This window comes from Palaemon carinicauda, chromosome 8, assembly GCF_036898095.1.
Source record: "Palaemon carinicauda isolate YSFRI2023 chromosome 8, ASM3689809v2, whole genome shotgun sequence".
NCBI classification, from domain to species: domain Eukaryota; kingdom Metazoa; phylum Arthropoda; class Malacostraca; order Decapoda; family Palaemonidae; genus Palaemon; species Palaemon carinicauda.
In genome coordinates this window covers 135,003,578-135,027,640 of record NC_090732.1, presented here as the reverse complement: position 1 = coordinate 135,027,640, position 24,063 = coordinate 135,003,578, and the positions used below count along the sequence as shown (strand labels likewise).

The window sequence follows — 24,063 nt, the reverse complement described above, 5'->3', positions numbered from 1 at the left end:
CTGGGGGCCTTGAGCAAGAAGACTGCCCCTTCTGACAAGGACTCGGCCATGCTTATAATGTCCTGTATGGATAAAGCAATTCGCGATGGGTCCGGCGAACTTGCCTCCATGTTTGTTTCAGGAGTACTCAAGAAAAGGGAACAACTTTGTACTTTCCTTTCCACTGGTATCACCTCTTGTCAAAGTTCTCAGTTACTTTTTGCTCCGCTTTCTAAGTTCCTGTTCCCTGAGGAGCTTATCAAGGAATTGTCTGCGGCCCTTATTCAGAAGGACACTCATGACCTTGTGGCCTCTTCAGCTCGTAAGGCTAAGGTTGCTCCTTCAGTTCCTAGAACTTACCGCACCCCAGTGGCCGATACTCCTGCTACAAGATTTATTCCGCCCTTTCGTGGCAGAGCCCCCAGCCGAGGAAGTACACGTCCAGACGCTTTCAGGGGCAGGTCTAAGAAAGGTCCCAAGACTTCGAAAGGCAAACACTGACTCTCCTCCTCTCCAGACAGCAGTAGGAGCCAGACTCAAGATCTTCTGGCAAGCTTGGGAAAGAAGAGGTGCAGACGCCCAGTCTGTCAAGTGGCTAAGGGAGGGTTACAGGATACCATTCTGCCGCAATCCCCCTCTGACCACTTCTCCCATCAACCTCTCTCCCAACTACAAGGAAAAGGACAAGAGGCTAGCGTTACACCAGGAGGTGTCGCTCCTGTTACAGAAGAAGGCAGTGGTGATAGTCCGGGACCATCAATCCCCGGGCTTCTACAACCGTCTCTTTCTGGTGGCCAAGAAGACAGGAGGTTGGAGACCGGTGCTAGACGTCAGTGCGCTCAATGCTTATGTCACCAAGCAGACGTTCACTATGGAGACGACGAAGTCGGTCCTAGCAGCGGTCAGGCAGGAGGACTGGATGGTCTCGTTGGATCTGAAAGACGCTTACTTTCACGTTCCTACTCATCCAGACTCCCAACCTTTCCTGAGATTCGTTTTTGGAAAGGTTGTGTACCAATTCCAAGCCCTGTGTTTTGGCCTAAGCACAGCGCCTATGGTGTTTACGCGTCTGATGAGGAATATTGCAAAATTCCTCCACTTAGCGGACATCAGAGCCTCCCTTTATTTAGACGACTGGCTGTTAAGAGCCCCCACAAGTCGTCGCTGTCTGGAGAGTCTCAACTGGACTTTGGACTTGATCAAGGAACTGGGTCTTTTGGTCAACTTAGAAAAGTCCCAGCTCATTCCCTCCCAATCCATCGTTTACCTGGGAATGGAGATTCGGAGTCAAGCTTTTCGGGCTTTTCCATCGGCCCCAAGAATCAGCCAAGCCCTAGAGTGCATTCTGAGCATGCTGAAGAGGAAAAGTTGCTCGGTGAGACAGTGGATGAGTCTAACAGGGACCCTGTCATCGTTAGCCCTGTTCATCGAGTTAGGGAGACTCCACCTCCGCCCTCTCCAATTCCATCTAGCAGCTCACTGGGACAAGGATTTGACGCTCGAAGCGGTCTCTATTCCTGTCACCAAAGAGATGAAGACTACTCTCATGTGGTGGAAGACCAACATCCTTCTCAAGGAGGGTCTATCGTTAGCGATTCAGACCCCCAATCTTCATCTCTTTTCGGACGCATCAGACTCGGGCTGGGGCGCTACCTTGGACGGACAGGAATGCTCGGGAACATGGAACAAGGAACAGGAAACGCTTCACATCAACTGCAAGGAGCTGCTGGCAGTTCATCTGGCCTTAATGAACTTCAAGTCTCTCCTGCTAGACAAGGTGGTGGAGGTGAACTCCGACAACACCACAGCCTTGGCTTACATCTCCAAGCAGGGAGGGACCCATTCGAGGAATCTGTACGAGATAGCAAGGGACCTCCTCATTTGGTCAAGAAGTCTAAACCTCACACTGGTAACGAGGTTCATTCAGGGCAATATGAACGTCTCAGCAGATCGCCTCAGCAGGAAAGATCAAGTCATCCCCACGGAATGGACCCTTCACAAGAGCGTGTGCAACAGACTTTGGACCTTGTGGGGTCAGCCAACGATAGATCTGTTCGCCACCTCCATGACCAAGAGGCTTCCTTTGTACTGTTCCCCAGTTCCAGACCCAGCAGCAGTTCACGTGGATGCTTTTCTGCTGGATTGGTCCCATCTCGACCTATATGCATTCCCGCCGTTCAAGATCATCAACAGAGTCATTCAGAAGTTCGTCTCTCACGAAGGGACACGGCTGACGCTGGTTGCTCCCCTTTGGCCTGCAAGAGAATGGTTCACAGAGGTACTACAATGGCTGGTCAACGTTCCCAGGACTCTCCCTCTAAGAGTGGACCTTCTACGTCAACCTCACGTAAACAAGGTACACCCAAACCTCCACGCTCTTCGTCTGACTGCCTTCAGACTGTCGAAAGACTCGCTAGAGCTAGAGGCTTTTCGAAGGAGGCAGCCAGAGCGATTGCCAGAGCAAGGAGGATATCCACTCGTAGAGTCTATCAATCCAAGTGGGAAGTCTTCCGAAGCTGGTGCAGAGCCAATGCAGTTTCCTCTACCAATACCTCTGTAACCCAAGTTGCTGACTTCCTGTTACATCTTAGGAATGTTAGATCTCTTTCGGCTCCTACGATTAAAGGGTACACAAGTATGTTGGCTTCAGTTCTCCGCCACAGAGGTTTGGATCTTTCCTCCAACAAGGACCTACAAGACATCCTTAAATCTTTCGAGACTTCTAAAGAACGTCGTTTGTCCACTCCAGGCTGGAATCTAGACGTAGTCTTAAGGTTCCTTATGTCTCCTAGGTTCGAACCTCTCCAGTCAGCTTCCTTCAAAGACCTTACTCTCAAAACTCTTTTCCTCGTCTGCCTTGCGACAGCTAAAAGAGTTAGTGAGGTTCACGCCTTCAGCAAGAACATAGGATTCACATCCGAATCAGCAACATGTTCATTACAGCTCGGATTTTTAGCTAAAAATGAACTTCCTTCACGTCCTTGGCCTAGATCGTTCGAAATTCCTAGCCTTTCCAACATGGTGGGTAACGAGCTAGAGAGAGTTCTTTGCCCTGTCAGAGCACTGAAATACTATCTTAATAGGTCAAAACCTATACGAGGACAGTCAGAGGCCTTATGGTGTGCCATCAAGAAACCTTCGATGCCTATGTCCAAAAACGCAGTTTCGTATTATATAAGGCTTCTGATTAGAGAAGCTCATTCTCACATGAAGGATGAAGACCTTGCTTTGCTGAAGGTAAGGACCCACGAAGTGAGAGCTGTAGCCACTTCGATGGCCTTTAAACAGAACCGTTCTCTGAAGAGTATTATGGATGCAACTTATTGGAGGAGCAAGTCAGTGTTTGCATCATTTTATCTCAAAGATGTCCAGTCTCTTTACGAGAACTGCTACACCCTGGGACCATTTGTAGCAGCGAGTGCAGTAGTAGGTGAGGGCTCAGCCACTACATTCCCTTAATCCCATACCCTTTTTAACCTTTCTCTTGAATGCTTTTATTGTTGTTTTTTGGGTTGTTACGGTAGGCTAAGAAGCCTTCCGCATCCTGTTTGATTTGGCGGGTGGTCAATTCGTTCTTGAGAAGCGCCTAGGTTAGAGGTTGTGTAGAGGTCCTTTAGTATGGGTTGCAGCCCTTTATACTTCAGCACCTTAGGGTTGTTCAGCCTCCTAAGAGGAACGCTGCGCTCAGTAAGGAAGACGAACTTATTAAAGGCAGAGTAATGGTTCAAGTCGACTTCCTTACCAGGTACTTATTATTTCATTGTTATTTTGAATAACTGATAATATGAAATACGGGATACTTAGCTTACTGATATACATGTACACTGGTTTTCACCCACCTCCCTGGGTGTGAATCAGCTACATGATTATCGGGTAAGTTTAATGTTGAAAAATGTTATTTTCATTAGTAAAATAAATTTTTGAATATACTTACCCGATAATCATGATTTAATTGACCCACCCTTCCTCCCCATAGAGAACCAGTGGACCGAGGAAAAATTGAGGTGGTGTCAACAAGAAGTACTGCAGTACCTGGCCACAGGTGGCGCTGGTGAGTACACCCCCTTCTAGTATAGTGATCGCTGGCGTATCCCTTCCGTAGAATTCTGTCGGGCAACGGAGTTGACAGCTACATGATTATCGGGTAAGTATATTCAAAAATTTATTTTACTAATGAAAATAACATATTTATAGAACACTGATCATAAATATATCTCATGCTAGCCTATTAAGGGTTAAAAGGAACTCCCTCCATGACCAGTAATGGGAGCCTCAGTCTTGCACGCACGCGCGCCAACATTTTGTTTTTTTTTATTTGGACTTTGGTCCTGAACTCTAACACGGATCAGTGTTCCGTGCGCGCTCCAACAGTCTTCCGTGCGTGCGCCCTCCGACAGTCTTCCGTGTGCCGATGATCTCCCCTGCGCGCGGGCACCGATGCTCTTGCGCGCGCGCCAACGGTATTTCACGTGTGGGCACCCGTAGGCTTTCCGCGCGCACGCAGCCTTCCATGCGTGCCGACGGTCTTCTGCGTGCGGGTGCTGATGGTCTTCCACACAGTCTCCACGTAGTACTCGCGCCAACGCACCCGCCCTTACACAACCAGTCACATGCTTCGGCGCATTCTAGGGAGAATGCACAAAACTACACAGTGCCTTACTGCACGCCAGAGCTCTTCCACACTTTCCTGCGCCCTCCTGCACAGTTATGGTCTCAGATCCAATGCGCCAGCTCTTGCCAAAGTGTCGCGGCTTGCAGATCCAATGCACCAGTTCTTGTCTGAGCTAGCACTTGCCTGCTCTCCAGGCAGAAATTGAGCACCAGCATCATCCTGTGTGCCATCGCTCCAATACTCTCCTACACACTCGCGCAAAAGCAGTAAAAAGGAATAAAACTTTTTGGACGGGTCACCATTGACCCATTCCTCCCCGCAGACACATAAACATTGCCACCGGGAAAGAGGAATAAAGCTTCACAGAAGGATTCAAGATCCCGAAGATTCCATCCTACAAGGGGTATCGAAGCGGGGAATCCTTGGTCCCTGTGTCTTGTGAAGTTTCTTTTTTCCTTGACAGACCACCGTCAGCAAACGGGAAAGCATCAACAGTCTGATCTCTAGATCACTGTTTGCTGATGGCTAGTTCACAGTTTATTGATCGCTAGGTCCCCAATCACCAGATTACCAATTGCTAGCTCAATGCTGATCTTTGACCTCTAGTCCCTCTAATGACTAACGATCTCCAATTGCTAGCGTTTCCAATCACCGATTGCTAGTCAATAACCAGTCATCAGCTTGCTGATCACTAGATCACCGGTGGGCAGCTCATCAATGAACTCAGCTCGCTGATCTCTGACCAGCCCATCCTTCAGCTTGCTCATCTCTGACCAACCAGGGGGGACCATAATCAGCTTGCTGATCTCTAACTCACCACCGAATCATCGGTCATCGGCAATTTGCCAGCATTTCGTGACTCGAACTTACTAGTCAACCGCTTCCTGTAGTGTCCTAGATCAGAAGGTATACAACATACTTCTCGCTACTGGCCGTTCGCCATCACTAAAGTGATTGGCAAACGTTCGACAACCCTCATCAACGGCTTGTCGAGAGGGAACTACTTGTGAGCACTCTCCAGCTGCACAGTAGCCACGATACCCAACGGTTAACCAATGATTAACATTCGCCAGATTGATTCTATTCTAAGGAATAGCATCAATCCTATCAGGGCGCAAGGAATTCTCTCTCAGAGAAGAATTCTTACTCTGGGTATCGCGCCTGGTCCTTTACGACACGAGTCAAGACTCCAGTGTCGACAATCTTTCATGCAAAAGGATCCACAAGGAGCTGTCCCTTAGGGTCGATGTCCACACCATGTTGGAGTTCGAACAAGGGCTAAGACCTCAGGTCTTCATTTGCACACTGGACCTAATGGACACTTACTCCCAGGTCCAAACCATCCATTTAGGAAGATTGGAAAATTCAGTCTAGACAAACAAGATGGACGACACACCACATAGAGACTCACATCGACAAGCAAGAAGGAACTTGCTCGTAGCCTCTTCCCATCTAACAGTATAAACACTAAGATGGGCCAAAGTCCGTTCGGTACCACTATCAGCCCTCTTCATTCCAGACTGGAAGAACATGCTCGCCGACAATCTGTGCACAGCATCTCAGATAAGGTATACCGAATGGACTTTGGATCGCCATGTAGCCGACAAAGTTCCGACTTTACGGGGTCATCCAACTAGGGGTCTGTTCGCAACGCTCCTGAATCTCAGGCTGCTGTTGCTCACCAGCCCTAGACCCCAAGGCTCTCTGGCAACAACGGTGGGTACAACAATGACGTTTATGCTCGTCCCTGTTTTATCTGGAGAAGGGCACTCAAGAAGGCTAGAACATCGGTCAGCCTCTCAAGGACTCTCCTAGCTCCACTATGGCATTATGCAGAACGGTTTCCAAACCTTTTGCAGTTCCTGATAGTCTCTCCAAGAAAACCCTCTCCACATCACAGACAACTCACTGTGCTCGCCGACAACTTGAGCAGAGCATCTCAGATAGTGAGTGGCGAGTGGTCTTTGGGTCATTTAGTAACCAAGAAAGTCCTGACTTTGTGGAGTTCTCCAACAGTGGACCTCTTCGCAACGGCTCCCTAGCGGTGCGTGTAGTTAACCCTCGCTAAACTTTAATGGCTCGTCATTTCAGCTATGCCGAAAGAAATAGCCGTAATAAATATCTAAGGGTTGTATCATTAGGAAAAATACAAATTATCTACAAATTTGTCATTCTTACAGTTAGGCAGATATGCAAGAAATATTTAGCGAAAGGTAAGGAGGTGTATTTTACGTCTGTGGATCTGGAGAAAGCGTATGATAGAGTTGATAGGGAAGCAATGTGGAATGTGATGAGGTTATAGAAGGTTGTTGCAAGCAGTGAAAAACTTTCTACAAAGGTAGTAAAGCATGTGTTAGGATAGGAAATGAAGTGAGCGATTGGTTTCTGTTGAGAGTGGGTCTGAGGACAGGGATGTCTGGTGTTGCCATGGATATTCAACTTGTCTGTAGATGGATTGGTGAGAGAAGTGAATGCACGAGTGCTTGGACGACGATTGAAACTGATCAACAAGAATGATTATGAATGGGAGGTAAACCAGTTGTTGTTTGCGGATGATACTGTACTGGTTACAGACTCGGAAGAGAAGCTTGGCTGATTAGTGACAGAATTTGGAAGGGTATGTGAGAGAAGGAAGTTAAGAGTTAATGTGGGTGAGAGTAAGATTATGAGATGTACGAGAAGGAAAGGTGGTGCGAGGTTGAATGTCATGTTGAGTGGAGAGGTACTTGAAGTTGATCAGTTTAAGTACTTGGGGGTCTGTTGCAGTAAATGGTGGAGTGGAAGCAGATGTACGTCAGAGAGTGAATGAAGGATGCAAAGCGTAGGGGCCAGTGAAGGGAGTGTTAAGTATGAATGTAAAGAGAGATCTGTATGAGAAAGTGATTGTACCAACTGTGATGTATGGATCGAAGTTGTGAGGAATGAAAATGACGGAGAGACAGAAATTGAATGTGTTTGAGCCCCAGCTCATCTATAGGCAATTGTCAGCTTGCTAATTGCTAGCTCGCCGATCCCCGATCATCAGCTATTGCTAGCTCGCTGTTCAATCATTAGCTCAACCATCTGATCGGCGAACCTTAGTCTAACCATTTGTTTGTCAATAGGCAGCACTCCGAGCCTCCTCTCAAGAGCGCCGGGCACTGACCACCAATCTCTGGCTTGCCGATCACCAACTGCTGTTCCTCAGCTTATCCAATCGTCCGCAAGCTCTTCTTTTTTGTGGCGCTCCGATTGCCAGCCTACCTTGCCAGCTCAACGATTGCTGATCGCAAATCGGGCAGGTGATTGCTGAGCACCTAGCCGATGGTCTATTGTCTGGTCGTGCTTTTGCCAATCGTCGATCTCCCATTCATTGATCTCCGAATGCCAGTAGGCTTTTTGCTCATCACCTTTCGCCTGTGACCTCAAACTCTTCTCGGTCTTGACATTCGCCAGCCTTACGACCCTCATCAGACCAACTTTCCTTGCCACCTGCTGGTCAATGAACTCCAGTTCAGTTCGTGACTCTAGACTCTACCTAATTCCAACCACCCTTTCGCTCATCCTTCAAGGACCTGTCGACACATGGCCATTCGCCATTCAGCAATGATTACCAGCTCGCGGACTTATCTAGCTGGTCGCCATTTTCCTTTTGCTCTTCCATCGCCAATTCACTGATCGTTGAATCAACCCAATGATCAACGGCAGATCACCTCTCGCCAACTGACCAGGCTGCCTTCGTCTGCTAGTCAGTCTCCATCTCCGGCTCATAGATTTCCTATTTGCCGATCACCGACAGCTGCTTGATGCTCACTGTTCGCCATCATGCCTATCCAATAAACAATCAGCAGGCGATCAGCAGTCCCCATCACCCCTGACAGGTCGTCCATGTTAAGATCAAGCATTGGCTTACCCCCTTTTTCATCAGTTAAGGCTGAGTTCTCTCCCAGGGAAGAGTTATTACACAGGGTATCGCGTCCCAGTCACTCATCTCTCCCTCTATGGGTCAAGACCCCAACGTCAACGAGCTCCTATGTAAAGGGATCTGCAAAGAAGCTAGCCCTTTGGGCCGAAGTCCTCACCATGTTGGAGAAGGTTGGACAAGCGGTAAGACCACATGTTTTCATGTTCATGCTAGACCTAAAGGATGCATTCTTCCAGATCCCAAATCATCCATCTTCAAGGAAGTATATAAGATTCAGTCTAGACAACAGGAATTACTAATTTAGGGTTCTGTGCTTCAGTCTTTTCACAGCACCCCAATCCTCATCAGAGTGTTTGCCCTAGTATCATCCTGGGCTCACAGGATCAGCATCCGTCCCCTCCGTTATCTGGACAACTGGCTGATCCTAGCAGACTCGGTGGCAACTCTTCTTCAGCACCGAGACAAACTTCTGAGGTTTTTCCAAGATCTGATGATCATGGTAAACCTTGAGAAGACGGGTATACCTAGTAATAATTTTAGACACCAATCTCTACAAAACCTTCCAATCAGAAGACTGGATAACAGGGCAAGCTGAGAAGAACTCCCAGCCCAGAAGTGGCTATGTCCACTCGGACACCTATCATCCCTGGCCCATGTAGTTCCCAACGGCTGCCTCAGGATTGGAACTTTCCAGTGGCGGCTCAAGTCCAGTTGGAATCAGGCCTTCAATTCCCTGGACATTCTGATGCCCATGGGACCAGAGGAATGGACAGACCTCAAATGGTGTAGATCTTCTCGTCCTCCCCCAGGACTTGATGCTGTTTTTAGACATGAAAAGAGTCACCCCTAATAAATAGCGTAGGTTTGTATTCCAATTACGGAACAAATGACAAATTCAGAGGTAATTCTTATATTTCCTAATGATACAAACCTTTAGCTATTCATACAAACTTACCCACCAACCCTGAACCCATTGAAGTCCTACCTCCAAGCAAAGTGCTCAGTCTGAGAATAAAGGGGCTACCTCCACCTCCCGCTAACATGTGGGATGGGTAGTTAACCCTTGCTAAATTTTAATGGCGCGTAATTTCAGCTACGTCGAAAGTAATACCCCTAATAAATAGCTAAAGGTTTGTATCGTTAGGAAAAATACAAATTATCTCCAAATTGGTCATGATTTTATGGTTAGGAAAAATACGAATTACTTTAGTAAAAAAAAATGTTGATTTTTTAACTATGCTAACTTAATTCTGCTATGTTAAATGTTTATTGCATTGAAATAATCTAAGTACTGTACTGTACTGTATTTACAACATATTTTACTTTACAGCCATTGTTATGGAGCTTTGAGGAGAAGATTTGTAAGGAGAAAACATAGATAGACGATGGTAAGTTTCTTTGTTTTTTCAATGGTTTGCTGTTAGGAAGCAGAAATTTAATTTATTCCTACGCCGATACCAACTTTATAGTAATTTATAAGGGTTACTCCTAGTCTCATTATCTCTATGACTAGATAATCAAAGTAAAAGGGGTTTGATTGCAAATACAGTACATTGCGGTGCAGGGTGGCGTTGTAGTGGTTTGCGGACTGTGGCCAGATGTAGTATGCAGACTTCCTAGTGTCTGAATGCTGTCCACACACCAACGTTCACTACACAATAAAGAAAATTGGTGGAATGCCCTGAGATCTGGGCAATAGGTAAGCACTCAAGGATGAACTGGGCACTGGTCTTCACCTCTTGATTTTATAAAGGGCAAGGGGACCCAGCTGGAACCTTACTTCCCTATTATTTTTTCTTGAGTATACCATCTCTCTCCACCATATTGTGTGCCGAGTTCTAAATAAATAAAGCATTGTGCTTTCCAGGTATGATTTTTTCAAGTTTAGGTGAACCTTAAGAACATTAGGAGAAATGAAGGATTTTCTTAATGTATTTCTAGGCTGGAACATTTGGTGGGAAGCATAAGCATGAAATGACAAGCAGACTAAAAACAACCTGCCGAAACACAAAGGAAAGACCCGTAAAGGCGGCAAAAACGTAATAACACAATATAATGGCAGATGTAAATAATGACTAGAATAAATGCTAACACGCAAAATGAGGATTTTTCAATATTAATCTTACCCGATAATCATGTAGCTGTCAACTCTGTTGCCGACAGAAACCTACGGACGGGATACGCCAGCGATCGCTATACAGGTGGGGGTGAACACCACAGCGCCACCTGTGGTCAGGTACTCTAGTACTTCTTGTCAACACCACCTCAATTTTTTCCTCTGTCGTGCCTCCGGCTAGACCTACATGGATACGCTGTTGATTCTGGAGTTATTGCTCACAATTTGGTGATGTATTTGCTCTAGAGTTTAGCCTTCGCTATTCAGGAAGCTATATCATTAGCTTAGCAAGTTTTTGGAATTAATTTGATTTAATTTTTTATTTAATTTTGGTACGAAGAGAGTATGAACTCTCTTTCACTTTTAAATGGCCGACCCTTCCCTTAGACGGAAGTGTTGGTGTCGAAGAGAGTATAGACTCTCTTAATTTTGCTTAACAAAGTTATAGATTTATTTTATATCTCTCCGCCTTTTATAGGCCTCTTTGATTAACTTCCTTTTATTATAAACTTATTAAAATTAATTTTTTTATTTGTTTATATTCGATCTTTCCTAATAGTAGGCGGTCTTTTCTTGGAACCGAAGTTAATTAACTTTGAGCCCGTCATTTCGTTTTTACCTGTTAACATATGCCATTTTAATGTTTTTGAAAGAATTTCTTTGATAGTCTTGTACTGTTTTCAAAGTTGAACTAACGTTTTGTTTTGTCTCTGCAGTTGTTGACGTTCAGAACGTTCAACTTGCGCTCTATCGTTACGATAGAGAGAGAGTCTATCACGGTGTCACGTTGCAGTAAGAGTAAACCGATTCTAGCGTTTTGTTCATTCTTTCTTAGCTTAAATGGTTCTATTCTATAAAGGAACTTTTTATTTGGGAAACCTTTCAGTTTTTTTTTTTTTTTTTCCTTTAACAATAATATGTTTTAACGATATATATAATTGGGCTCTTCTCTCAGGTGCTAAGTCAAGAGAGAGAGAGAGAGAGATAGAGACGGAGGGAGAGAGAGGAGGATAAACGTTTCGTTCAAGCGGGTAACGTTGTTATCGTTTTTGCTCTTCTCCCTAGTCTCTTTAGGGGAAGAAGGTAAACGTTTCTAGAGTTTTATTCTTGTTCTCAGACTTTATGCGGTGAGAGATTTTAAACGTAGTTTATTTGATCTAGTGTTTAATCTCTTTTCCAGCCACTGAATTATTTATCTTTCATTATGTTTTTCTGTTACATTGTAATACTGTTTTCGCAATTACTAACTTTTAATGAAGGATAGAATTGCGTGTTTCAGGTACAAACCACTTAAAGTTTCGAGTTCAGTGAAATAAGTGCAAACAGAAAATCAAAAGAAAGTGATAAGTGCAAAGTGTTACAGTGTTGCGTTCGAGGGTTCGTCTGTTCGTGCCAGTTGTTCGCCTAGTCTGGGACCTCTTACAAGCTCCCAAGCCCAGGGGAGAAGTAATGTCGAAGGACTTATGGGTTAAGCAGGCCTTGATCGACGAACAGACGTTTCCCTCCGTGGTTTCGGGTGTAACCAACTCACGTAGCCGACGTGATCACCCCACCCACACAAAGACGAGAGAGCCCATTTATTCCTCGTCTGCGGAAGAGGTTTCTCGCAGAAACCATGGACCAAATCTTGCAGCTTTTAAGTGCAAGTCGGTCCCTTCCGCGCAAGTCCAACTCCTAGGTGGTGCCATTAGCACTGGGTCAGTTCGGACTTGCTGCAGTACGACAACTGCACACCTCCCAGAGAGGCAAGGTGGTATCGCAACAGACAGTAACTCCGTCTGTTGCCGCACCAGCTGTTTTAGACCCTCAGTTTCAACGGACAGTAGCTCCGTTTGTTGTTGTCTTTCTTAAACTCTAGTGGTCTAAGCTGCTGACAATGCAGTCTCAGCTTGCGGTGTTGATGCAGGAGTTTCAGGCAGAGAAGGTTAACACACCTCCTCCTGCGAGCGCTCCTCCACCTCTACGCAGTCCAGCCTGCCAGACGTATGATGTTGAGGTTCCTCAAGCTACCTCCATGCGTGAGCTGTCGCTTTGGGAGTTGCCAGATACCAGCTCTGTGCAGCAACCTCCACTTTCCTTGAGGCAGGAGCCTCTTGCCACGCGGCAACCTCCTCTACACTTGAGGCAGGAGCCTTATGCTTTGTAGCAACCTCCTCTACCCTTGAGGTAGGAGCCTCTTGCGTTGCGACTACCTCCTCCATCCTCGAGGCAGCTACCTCTTGCGGTGCGACAACCTCCACCATCCTCGAGGCAGCAACCTCAACTCCACCTCTGCGCAGTCCACCCTGCCAGACGTATGATGTTGAGGTTCCTCAACCTACCTCCACACGTGAGCTGCTGTCTTGGGAGTTGCCAGATACCAGCGCTATGCAGCAACCTCTTGCGTTGCGGCAACCTCCACCATCCTTGAGGCAGCAACCTCAACTCTTGCGGCAGCCACCTCCACTCTTGAGGCAAGAACCTCAACTCTTGAATGGGCTCTCGTGGCATGGTTGGTTTCGACCTGGCCTTTCATTAGAAGGGGCTAGCGTTCGATCCCAAGTATGAGGTAGAAATTTATTTCTTTTTGAACTCGATGTTGTGTTGATATTTATCCATATTGACTCATTAGGGGTAATTTGAATGAATTACTACCAATTGTGTCACGTGGTGGCCCGGGGAAATCTGGTAAAACTCGCTGGTAAAGAGACTGATGTCTCACCAGGTAAATCCTCGGACAGCTAGATTAGTGTCAGGTTCAGATTTCTTTAAAAATCCTCCTCTACCCATGAGGCAGCCTCATGCTTATGAAAAGCCTCATACTATGCGGCATCCTCCTCAACGCATGCGGCATAAGCCTCATCCCTTGCAGCTTGAGCCTCATCCCATGCAGCATGAGTCTCATACCATGCAGCATGAGCCTCATCCCATGCAGCATGAGCCTCATCCCATGCAGCATAAGCCGCACGCCATGCAACATGCTCTGCTTACCTTACAGCATGCTCTACATACAGCATGCTCTGCATACCTTACCGCATGCTTCTCAGTCACACATCTTTGGTTGTTGCCAACTCACTAGACTGTCAAGCAGTTTCATAACGTTGCCTTCTAGTCTGCTGCTTTTGCACCAGTGAAACCCTCACTGAGAGAACTTAGCTTTTCTCGGATATGGTTCCTGTAGATGAGAAAGTGCTATTCTCCCTCCTTCTGATTTTCCCTTGAGGACTCTGTCATTTGGAAAGGAGCCTTTAGCTGCTTAGCCTCCTCTGGACTTTTATTTAAGCATAGCATGCTTCCAGGGAGGGTAATGGTTCCACTTCAGTCGCTAACCCCGTCTGTTACCACACCTGCTCCCATAGTCCTTGAGCTGTATTGCAAGACATGCAGTCCAATCTTAGTCCTTGTTAGAGGATTTTTTGTTTACGGAGTCAGTGTGTCACTGGGAAGACGTTCAACAACCAGCAGAAGTGTCTTGTTGTGACGCAGTGCGGCAACCTCAGCAACCCGATAGTGTGTCACTGGGAAGACGTTCAACAACCAGCAGAAGTGTCTTGTTGTGACGCAGTGCGGCAACCTCAGCAACCCGATAAGGAGTTGTCTGTACGACCCAGACAGTCTAGACAGCTTCGGGTTGTCACTGTACTTCCTCGCTTCCCCATGGTTGACAGTTCACAGACTGTGCAGCAGTACCATGATCTTGTGTCCGGCTCCGTTAGACGACTAGCTTTTAAGAGCTCCCACAAGTCGTCGCTGTCTGGAGATTCTCAGATGGACTATGGATCTGACCAAGGAACTGGGCCTCCTGGTCAATTTTGAGGAGTCCCAGCTCGTCCCATCCCAGACCATTGTCTCCTGGGTATGGATCTTCAGAGTCGAGCTTTTCGGGCTTTTCCGTCGGCCCCAAAGATATACTAAGCCCTAGATTGCATCCAGAGCATGCTGAGAAGGAACCGATGCTCAGTCAGGTAGTGGATGAGTCTAACAGGGACACTTTCATCGCTGGCACTGTTCATCGAGTTAGGGAGACCCCACCTCCCCCCCTTCAGTATCATCTAGCGGCTCACTGGATAAAGGACATGACGCTAGAGACGATCTCAGTTCCTGTTTCCGAAGAGAGGAGGTCTACTCTCACGTGGTGAAAGAACAGCTTTCTTCTCAAGGAAGTCTACCTTTGGCTGTTCAGAAACCCGACCGCCGTCTCTTCTCTGACGCATCAGACACGGGCTGGGGTGCGACTTTGAACGGACAGGAATGCTCGGGAACATGGAATCAGGAGCTAAGGACACTTCACATCTATTGCAAGGAGCTGTTGGCGGTTCGTCTGACCTTGATATACTTCAAGTCCCTCCAGCTTAACAAGGTGGTGGAGGTGGACTCTGACAACACCACAGCCTTGGCTTACATCTCCAAGCAGGGAGGGACTCATTCGTGGAAGTTGTTCTAGATCGCAAGGGACCTCCTCATCTGGTTAAAAGATCGAAAGCTCACGCTGGTAACGAGGTTCATTCAGGGCGATATGAATGTCATGGCAGATCGCCTTAGCCGGAAGGGTCAGGTCATCCCCACAGAGTGGACCCTTCACAAGAATGTTTGCAGCAGACTTTGGGCCCTGTGGGGTCAGCCAACCATAGATCTGTTCGCTACCTCGATAACCTAGAGGCTCCCGTTGTATTGTTCTCCGATTCCAGACCCAGCAGCAGTTCACGTGGATGCTTTTCTGCTGGATTGGTCCCATCTCGACCTGTATGCATTCCCGCCGTTCAAGATTGTCAACAGGGTACTTCAGAAGTTCGCCTCTCGCAAAGGGACACGGCTGACTTTGGTTGGATCCGCTCTGGCCCGCGAGAGAATGGTTCATAGAGGTACTGCAATGGCTGGTCGACATTCCCAGGACTCTTCCTCTAGGAGTGGACCTTCTACGTCTACCTCACGTAAGAAGGTACATCCAAACCTCCACGCTCTTCGTCTGACTGCCTTCAGACTTTCGAAAGACTCTCAAGAGCTAGGGGCTTTTCGAAGGAGGCAGCCAGAGCGATTGCCAGAGCAAGGAGGACATCCACTCTCAGAGTCTATCAGTCTAAAGGGGAAGTCTTCCGAAGCTGGTACAAGGCCAATGCAGTTTCCTCATCCAGTACCACTGTAACCCAGATTGCTGACTTCCTGTTACATCTAAGGAACGTAAGATCCCTTTCAGCTCCTACGATTAAGGGTTACAGAAGTATGTTGGCAGCGGTTTTCCGCCACAGAGGCTTGGATCTTTCCACCAACAAAGATCTACAGGACCTCCTTAGGTCTTTTAAGACCTCAAAGGAACGTCGGTTGTCCACTCCAGGCTGGAATCTAGACGTGGTCCTAAGGTTCCTTATGTCATCAAGATTTGAACCTCTCCAATCAGCCTCTTTTAAGGACCTCACTTTAAAAACTCTTTTCCTCGTGTGCTTGACAACAGCTAAAAGAGTAAGTGAGATCCACGCCTTCAGCAGGAACATAGTTTTCACATCTGAAACGACTACATGTTCCTTGCAGCTCGGTTTTTTGCTAAAACGAGCTTCCTTCACGTCCTTGGCCTAAGTCGTTCGAGATCCCAAGCCTGTCCAACTTGGTGGGGGACGAACTGGAGAGAGTACTTTGCCCAGTTAGAGCTCTTAGGTACTATCTAAAAAGGTCATAACCTTTACGAGGACAATCAGAAGCCTTATGGTGGGCTATCAAGAAGCCTTCTCTTCCAAGGTCTAAGAACTCAGTTTCTTATCTATTCAGGCTCCTGATTAGGGAAGCACATTCTCATCTGAAGGAAGAAGACCTTGCTTTGCTGAAGGTAAGGACACATGAAGTGAGAGCTGTGGCTACTTCAGTGGCCCTCAAACAGAACCGTTCTCTGCAGAGTGTTATGGATGCAACCTATTGGAGAAGCAAGTCAGTGTTCGCATCATTCTATCTCAAAGATGTCCAGTCTCTTTACGAGAACTGCTACACTCTGGGACCATTCGTAGCAACGAATGCAGTAGTAGGCGGGGGCTCAGCCACTACATTCCCATAATCCCATAACCTTTTTAACCTTTCTCTTGAATACTTTTTATGGGTTTTACGGTTGGCTAAGAAGCCTTCCACATCCTTGTTGATTTGGCGGGTGGTCAATTCTTTCTTGAGAAGCGCCGAGGTTAAAGGTTGTGATGAGGTCCTTTAGTATGGGTTGCAGCCCTTTATACTTCAGCACCTAAGAGTCGTTCAGCATCGTAAGAGGACCGCTACACTCAGTAAGAAAGACGTACTTAATAAAGGCAGAGTAATGGTTCAAGTCGTCTTCCTTACCAGGTACTTATTTATTTTATGTTATTTTTGAATAACTAATAAAATAAAATACGGGATACTTAGCTTCTGTGTTAACATGTATGCTGGTCTCCACCCACCACCCTGGGTGTGAATCAGCTACATGATTATCGGGTAAGATTAATATTGAAAAATGTTATTTTCATTAGTAAAATAAATTTTTGAATATACTTACCCGATAATCATGATTTAATTGACCCACCCTTCCTCCCCATAGAGAACCAGTGGACCGAGGAAAAAATTGAGGTGGTGTTGACAAGAAGTACTAGAGTACCTGACCACAGGTGGCACTGTGGTGTTCACCCCCACCTGTATAGCGATCGCTGGCGTATCCCGTCCGTAGGTTTCTGTCGGCAACAGAGTTGACAGCTACATGATTATCGGGTAAGTATATTCAAAAATTTATTTTACTAATCAAAATAACATTTTTAAATATTTAACTTAGCCGGTGAATATATAATAGCTGCGGCTCGACAGAAAACACACTCAAAAAACTCGCGAGCGATCGCTATGAAGGTTGCGGGTGTGCCCACCAGCGCCAACTGTCGGCCAGATACCACTCTTGCATGTAAACAAAACCTTCAATTCTTCTCTGTCGACGTTGATGACAAGACGTATCAATACTCGCTGTAGAACCTGGAGTTTTCTCAACATATTTGGTGAAGTACTTCATTTTGGTTTGAGCTTTCGCATTGCAGGTGTTTTATCTTCATCTTAAATCTTTAACTCGTTTTTGGATAGATTTAATTTTTGATGACAAAGAGAGTATGGACTTTCTTTGACTTTTAAATGGCCGACCCTTCCCTTAGACGGAAGTGTGTTTTAGGCTTTTAGCAATTATCTTATCACGTTATAAATTAATTATAGATTTTCCTCTATATATTTTATATCTCAACCGCCTTTATTAGGCCTCTTCGATTAGCTTTCCATTTATAATAAACATCAAAATAAATTTTAATGATTTGTTTATATGCGACCTTTCCTGAGAGTAGGCGGTCCTAACTTGGAAACCGAAGTTAAACAACGTTGAGCCCTTTTCAATCGTAAATAACTTTTACAGAGCTAATGATTTAAAACTTATTAAATGAAATATTTTTAGTAAATATTTTATGATAGTTTTTTTCTTTGAATAGTCTTCGTACTGTTTCAAAGATGAACTAACGTTTAGTTTATTTATGCTACGCAGTTTGCGTTCTATCGTTACGATAGAGAGAGAGAGTATCACGGTTTCACTTTGCAGAAAGAGTAAATCGATTCTGACGTTTTGTTCTTTTTTCTTTCAAAGCTTAAATGTTTTAAAGACTATTTTAAAGGAACTTTTAATTGAAAAACCTTTCAGTTTTTTTCCTTTGGTCAAATAACCTATTTATTGACGAAAGGTAAGTGGGCTCTTCTCTTCGGTGCGAAATCAAGAGAGAGAGAGAGAGAGAGGAGAGAGAACGTTCCGATCTTTATCTCGTCCCAAGCGAGTAACGTTGTTCTCGAGTTACTCTCGTCCCTAGTCTCTGTACGGGGAAATAGGATAAAACATTTTTAGTTTTTATTCTCATCCCAAGGCACTGTACGGTGAGAGATTGAAAACGTAGTTTTGAATGAACTAGTGTTTAGTCTCTTCCCCAGCCACTGATTTTTTTTTTTATCTTAAAATATGTTTACTGTTTTTTGCTGTATTAATGTGCTTACATTATACGACTGATTTCGCAATTACAACCTTTTGATGAGGGTAGAATTGCGTGCTTCAGGTAGAAATCAGTTTTATTCATACCTAATGTGAATTGTTAAAAAATTCGATTTCAGTGAAATAAGTGCAAAACAGAAAATCGTAGTGATAAAGTGATATTGCGCAAAGTGTTATCAGTGTTGCGACCGAGGGTTCGTCTGTTCGTGCCTGTCGTTCGCCTAGTCCGGGACCTCTTGCAAGCTCCCAAGTCCAGGGGAGAAGTAATGTCGTACGACTTATGGGTTCGAGAGGCCTTGATCAGCGAACAGACGTTCCTTCTATGGTATCAGGTGTATCTTACCAAGATCATCCCTACCATAAGGCGAGAGAGACGATTTTCTCCTCGTCATCCGAAGGCTTTTCGCATAAGAAACCGTGGAACAAGGTTTCGAGGCCCTTTAAGCGAAAGTCAGTCCTTTCAGGACAGGTCCAGCGTCCTGGTTTTAACTATTAGGACAGCTCTGACCCTATGCAGTCATCGGAAGACTGCTCGCCGCCTAACAAAAGCGTAACACAGACTCCGAGAGTCTTTTTGTAGGCAAGGTTTTGCGGTCACAGACGTTACCCTCGTCTCTTACCGCAACCATTCCCGTTGATCCTAAATGGGTTGTACGGCGAGACATGCAGAATAAGCTTGCCTCCCTTATGGAAGACTATTTTGCCGACAAGTCCGTTGAGCCTAGCCGTTTATCTCATCGAGATCCTGGCCTTCAGCCACCCTAACGTTCCTTTGTGCGTCCTGTTGACGTTGGCGTAGCCAAGTCACATCAGTCAGGTTGTTTAGAACCACACTCGATGCGGTCTCGTGTGGATTTTCAGCCACATTTGGACGTTAGGCCACTTGCTGATGCTCCTGTTGACGTTCAGGACGTTCGCCAACAATCGGAGTTGACTTGTTTTGACGCTGAGCGTCAACCTCCGCATTCTAGAGTTGTTTTGACTGCTCAGTCTAGGCGGTCAAAGCAGTCTCGAGTGGACGCTGTGCGTCCTCACGCACCTGTTGTTGTTGACAGTTCACAGACTGTCAAGCAGTTACATGACGTTGCGTTCTGGTCCGCTACTAATGCACCAGTGAGTGTGGACTCTGCTTGTAAAGCATTGCCACCACGGTAGGTCTCTCCCTTGCTTGAGACTCGGCTATTGTCGGACAAGGTTCCTTCAGATGAGGAAGTTGCTGTTCCCCCTCCTACTGATATTCCCTTGAGGACTCTGTCAGACGGAGAGGAGCCTATAGCTGCTTAGCCCTCTATGGACTTTAAATAAATCATGCTGATTTTTAAGGATCTTTTTGTAACTGCTGCTCCTCGTTCGCCTAAACGTCAGAGCTTACACTAGGCCTAGCTACTTCGATGCCGTTGTTTTATAAGCTAGTGCTCTCTCGCTCTTCTAAGAGAGCTTTACGTTTGCTAGGCGACTGGTTTATCACCAGGAGGAGTTTGGGGGAGACAGCCTTTGCTTTCCCTTCTTTTAAACTGGCTTATAGAGCGAGAGTCTGATATGACACGAGAGAAGTTCTCGGCTTGGGAGTTCCTGCCTCTGCCCAGATAGACTTCTCAAACCTCATAGACTCTCCCTGGCGCCTGGCCATGAGACGCTCCAAGTTTTTACAGGTCGACTTCACAGCTATTTTCGAGCCTTTGAAGTTTTGCTGTACAATTATGTCATGCATAAACAAGGCTTTCAGGGATGGCTCCAATGATCTGACAGCCACGTTCTCTGCAGAGACAAGTCCCTCAGGGATGGCTCCATGATTTGGCAGCCATGTTCGAGGCATCTCCCTGTTGACGAGATTCATCCAGGGGGACTTGAACGTCTTGGCAGACTGTCTCAGTCGGAGGGGTCAGGTGATACCCACGGAATGGACCCTCCACAAGGACGTGGGCAAGAGTCTTTGGGCTACTTGGGGTCAACCCACCATAGACCTCTTTGCCTCCTCGTTGACCAAAAGGTTACCAATCTATGGCTCTCCAGTCCTAGATACAGAAGCAATCTACATAGACGCGTTTCTACTGGATTGGTCTTTTCTGGACTTATATGCATTCCCACCATTCAAGATAGTCAACAAGGTACTGCAGAAGTTCGCCTCTCACGAAGGGACAAGGTTGACGTTGGTTGCTACCCTCTGGCCCGCGAGAGAGTGGTGCACCGAGGTACTTCAATGGCTGGTAGACTTTCCAAGAAGTCTTCCTCTAACGGTAGATCTGTTACGTCAGCCCCACGTAAAGAATGTCCATCAATGCCTCCCCGCTCTTCGTCTGACTTCCTTCAGACTATCGAAAGACTCTCAAGAGCTAGAGACTTTTCGAAGGAGGCAGCTAGTGCCATTGCAAGAGCTAGGAGAGCTTCTACCATTAGAGTATACCAGTCGAAGTGGGAAGTCTTTCGAGACTGGTGCAAGTCAGCATCTGTGTCCTCGTCCAGTACCTCTGTAGCCCAAATCGCAGATTTTCTTTTACATCTGAGAAAGGTTCACTCCCTTTCAGCTCCCACGATTAAGGGCTACAGGAGCATGTTGGCTTCGGTCTTTCGACATAGAGGCATAGATCTTTCCAACAATAAAGATCTCCAAGATCTCCTTAAGTCTTTCGAGACCTCTAAGGAACGTCGTTTGGCAACTCCTGGATGGAACTTAGACGTGGTCCTAAGGTTCCTCATGTCAGACAGGTTTGAGCCATTACATTCAGCCTCCCTGAAGGATCTCACCCTCAAGACACTTTTCCTAGTGTGCTTGGCTTCGGCTAAAAGGGTCAATGAACTTCATGCCTTCAGTAAGAACATCGGCTTTTCTACAGAAAAAAGCCACTTGTTCACTTCAACTTGGTTTCCTGGCCAAAAATGAACTGCCTTCTCGTCCTTGGCCTAAATCTTTTGATATTCCTTGCTTATCAGAGATCGTAGGCAACGAACTGGAAAGAGTATTATGTCCTGTTAGAGCTCTTAAGTTCGATTTAGCTCGTACTAAGTCATTACGAGGGAAATCTGAGGCATTATGGTGCTCAGTTAAGAAACCTTCATTGCCTATGTCAAAGAATGCTTTGTCATATTTTATCAGATTTTTTTTTTTTTAATACGAAAAGCTCATTCTCATTTGAATGAGAAAGACCGATGTTTGCTTAAGGTTAAGACGCACGAAGTTAGAGATATAGCAACCTCCGTGGCCTTCAAGCAAAATAAATCTCTGCAAAGTATTATGGACGCGACTTTTTGGAGAAGCAAGTCAGTGTTCGCGTCATTTTACTTAAAAGATGTCCAGACTCTTTACGAGGACTGCTACACACTGGGTCCATTCGTTGCAGCAAGTGCAGTAGTGGGTGAGGGTTCTACCACTACACTTCCCTAATTCCAATATCCTTTTAATCTGTCTCTTGAAATGTTTTTAATATTGTTTATGGGTTGTTCGGAAGGCTAAGAAGCCTTTCGCATCCTGGTTGATTTGGCGGGTGGTCAAAGTCATTTCTTGAGAGCGCCCAGATTAGGGGTTTGATGAGGTCCTGTTGTATGGGTTGCAACCCTTGATACTTCAGCTCCTGGGAGTCTTTCAGCATCCTAAGAGGATCGCTGGGCTCCGTGAGGAAGACAGACTTACAAGGCAGAGTAATCGTCTAAGTCAACTTCCTTACCAGGTACCTATCTATATTTTGGTTTTGTTATATTGATAACGGTCAAAATGAAAAAACTCTTAGCTTATACGATGTAAACATATTTAACTGGTCTCTACCCACCGCCTTGGGTGTGAATCAGCTATTATATATTCACCGGCTAAGTTAAATATTTAAAAATGATATTTTAATTATAAAATAAATTTTTGAATATACTTACCCGGTGAATATACTGTATAAATTAAATGACCCTCCCTTCCTCCCCAATAGAGACACAGTGGGACGAGAAGAATTGAAGGTTTTGTTTACTTGCAAGAGTGGTATCTGGCCGACAGTTGGCGCTGGTGGGCACACCCGCAACCTTCATAGCGATCGCTCGCGAGTTTTTTGAGTGTTTTCTGTCGAGCCGCAGAGTTGCAGCTATTATATATTCACTGGGTAAGTATATTCAAAATTTTTTTTTTTAATTAAAATATATTACTGTAGGGGGAAAAAAACACGGTGTAACAAAATAAAAACTAAACCTTTCAAAATCGGGATAATGCCGAAATGGAAAGGGCACAAAGCAAATAAACACCAACAAGGCTTCCGAAATCGGGAAAATAATGATCCAGAACAACCAAACGAGAATAAAACACATTTTCGTCTCCCCGAAAAAACTCAAAAAACATAAAGGCTGATAGGAAAGGCTACCCACCGAAACCGCTTACGGTTCGGCCAAGTGGGCTAACAAGCACAGCGCAAAGTCATAAAATTAAAATACAATCATACCAAAACATTAAATTAGATGTCCATAACATAAAAAGGGCTTACAAATAGTATAAGGAACTAAATGAAAGCCCGATAAACAGAGATCACGAGGAAGCAACACCAAAATGGCCGCAGGCGAATCCCCGTAAGGGAACCTGAACAAGCGGCGATAAGATGATAAAATTAAAAAACCCAACACATTAAAAGATTAAATGAGTGTTGCTACCTAGAAATCCCAAACACACAAATAAAATACTCAACTTGGGAGCAGGGATCTCTAAAACGTCGTACATCTTCAAAAACACAAAACAACACAGAGCAAAGCAAAACACGTCTGACCAACGCTGGTGCTAAGGAGGAATGAGATAAGGGGTGGGTATGTGTAGGGGTAGGGAAGGATAGTCGTAGTAGGAGGCAGCAGACGGGTGTAGGACGGCACCTCATTGTTCCGGGGGATGTTGATGAGGGAGAGATCTAATTGGTGAGGAACCTATGGTCGTGGTTCTATCACGCCCCAGTTTACTATACCGACACTCATAGAGTGAGCGAGCTGGGTTTATTCCTGGCATTCCATGCATCCTTTTTTTCTCTGGTATATTTAGCAATAACTATGCCTTAGAAATGGTGCTAGAGGAGCATTTCACTGGGCGACACAGGTTCCTCGCCCAGAAATAGATTTTTCCTTTGTCTAAATCCCCTTTATAGGCTGGAACATTAATCACCCTCTAGGAGAAAATGTAGTGAAAGAGGATTATAAAAAATAGTGGTTCCGGCGTAGATACAAACCCTCCGCTATTTATAGGGTATACTTTCGGCGTAGCTGAAAGACGAGCCATGATAATTTTAGTGAGGGATAACTACCCCATCCGCTAGTTAGCGGGTAGGGGGTGCGGTAGACTGGCTAGCCCGCTCACTCACACCTCTTGGCTGAGTAACCACTTTACTTTATGGCTCGGTAGAAGACGGACATGCTGCCTTTCTCTCCCGCAAAGACTTGCCTTGATTGTTTTTCTGTCATTTTTTCTTTTTCTTGTGTGTTTTCATTTATCTTATACATATATATGTGTGTATATA

The 24,063-nt window shown here is 45.6% G+C and overlaps 1 protein-coding gene across 4 annotated transcripts in view; it reads left to right on the top strand.

The window, feature by feature from the left end:
- Positions 1–24,063, top strand: part of LOC137645951 (mitochondrial nicotinamide adenine dinucleotide transporter SLC25A51) — a 136,795-nt gene that overhangs the window by 12,207 nt on the left and 100,525 nt on the right. For all 4 annotated transcript variants that reach the window (XM_068379021.1, XM_068379022.1, XM_068379024.1 and 1 more), the window contains exon 2: positions 9,826–9,883. In XM_068379021.1, coding sequence (XP_068235122.1) covers positions 9,881–9,883 — 3 coding nt within the window. In that variant the 5' untranslated portion in view covers positions 9,826–9,880. The remainder of the gene's footprint in view (positions 1–9,825; positions 9,884–24,063) is intronic.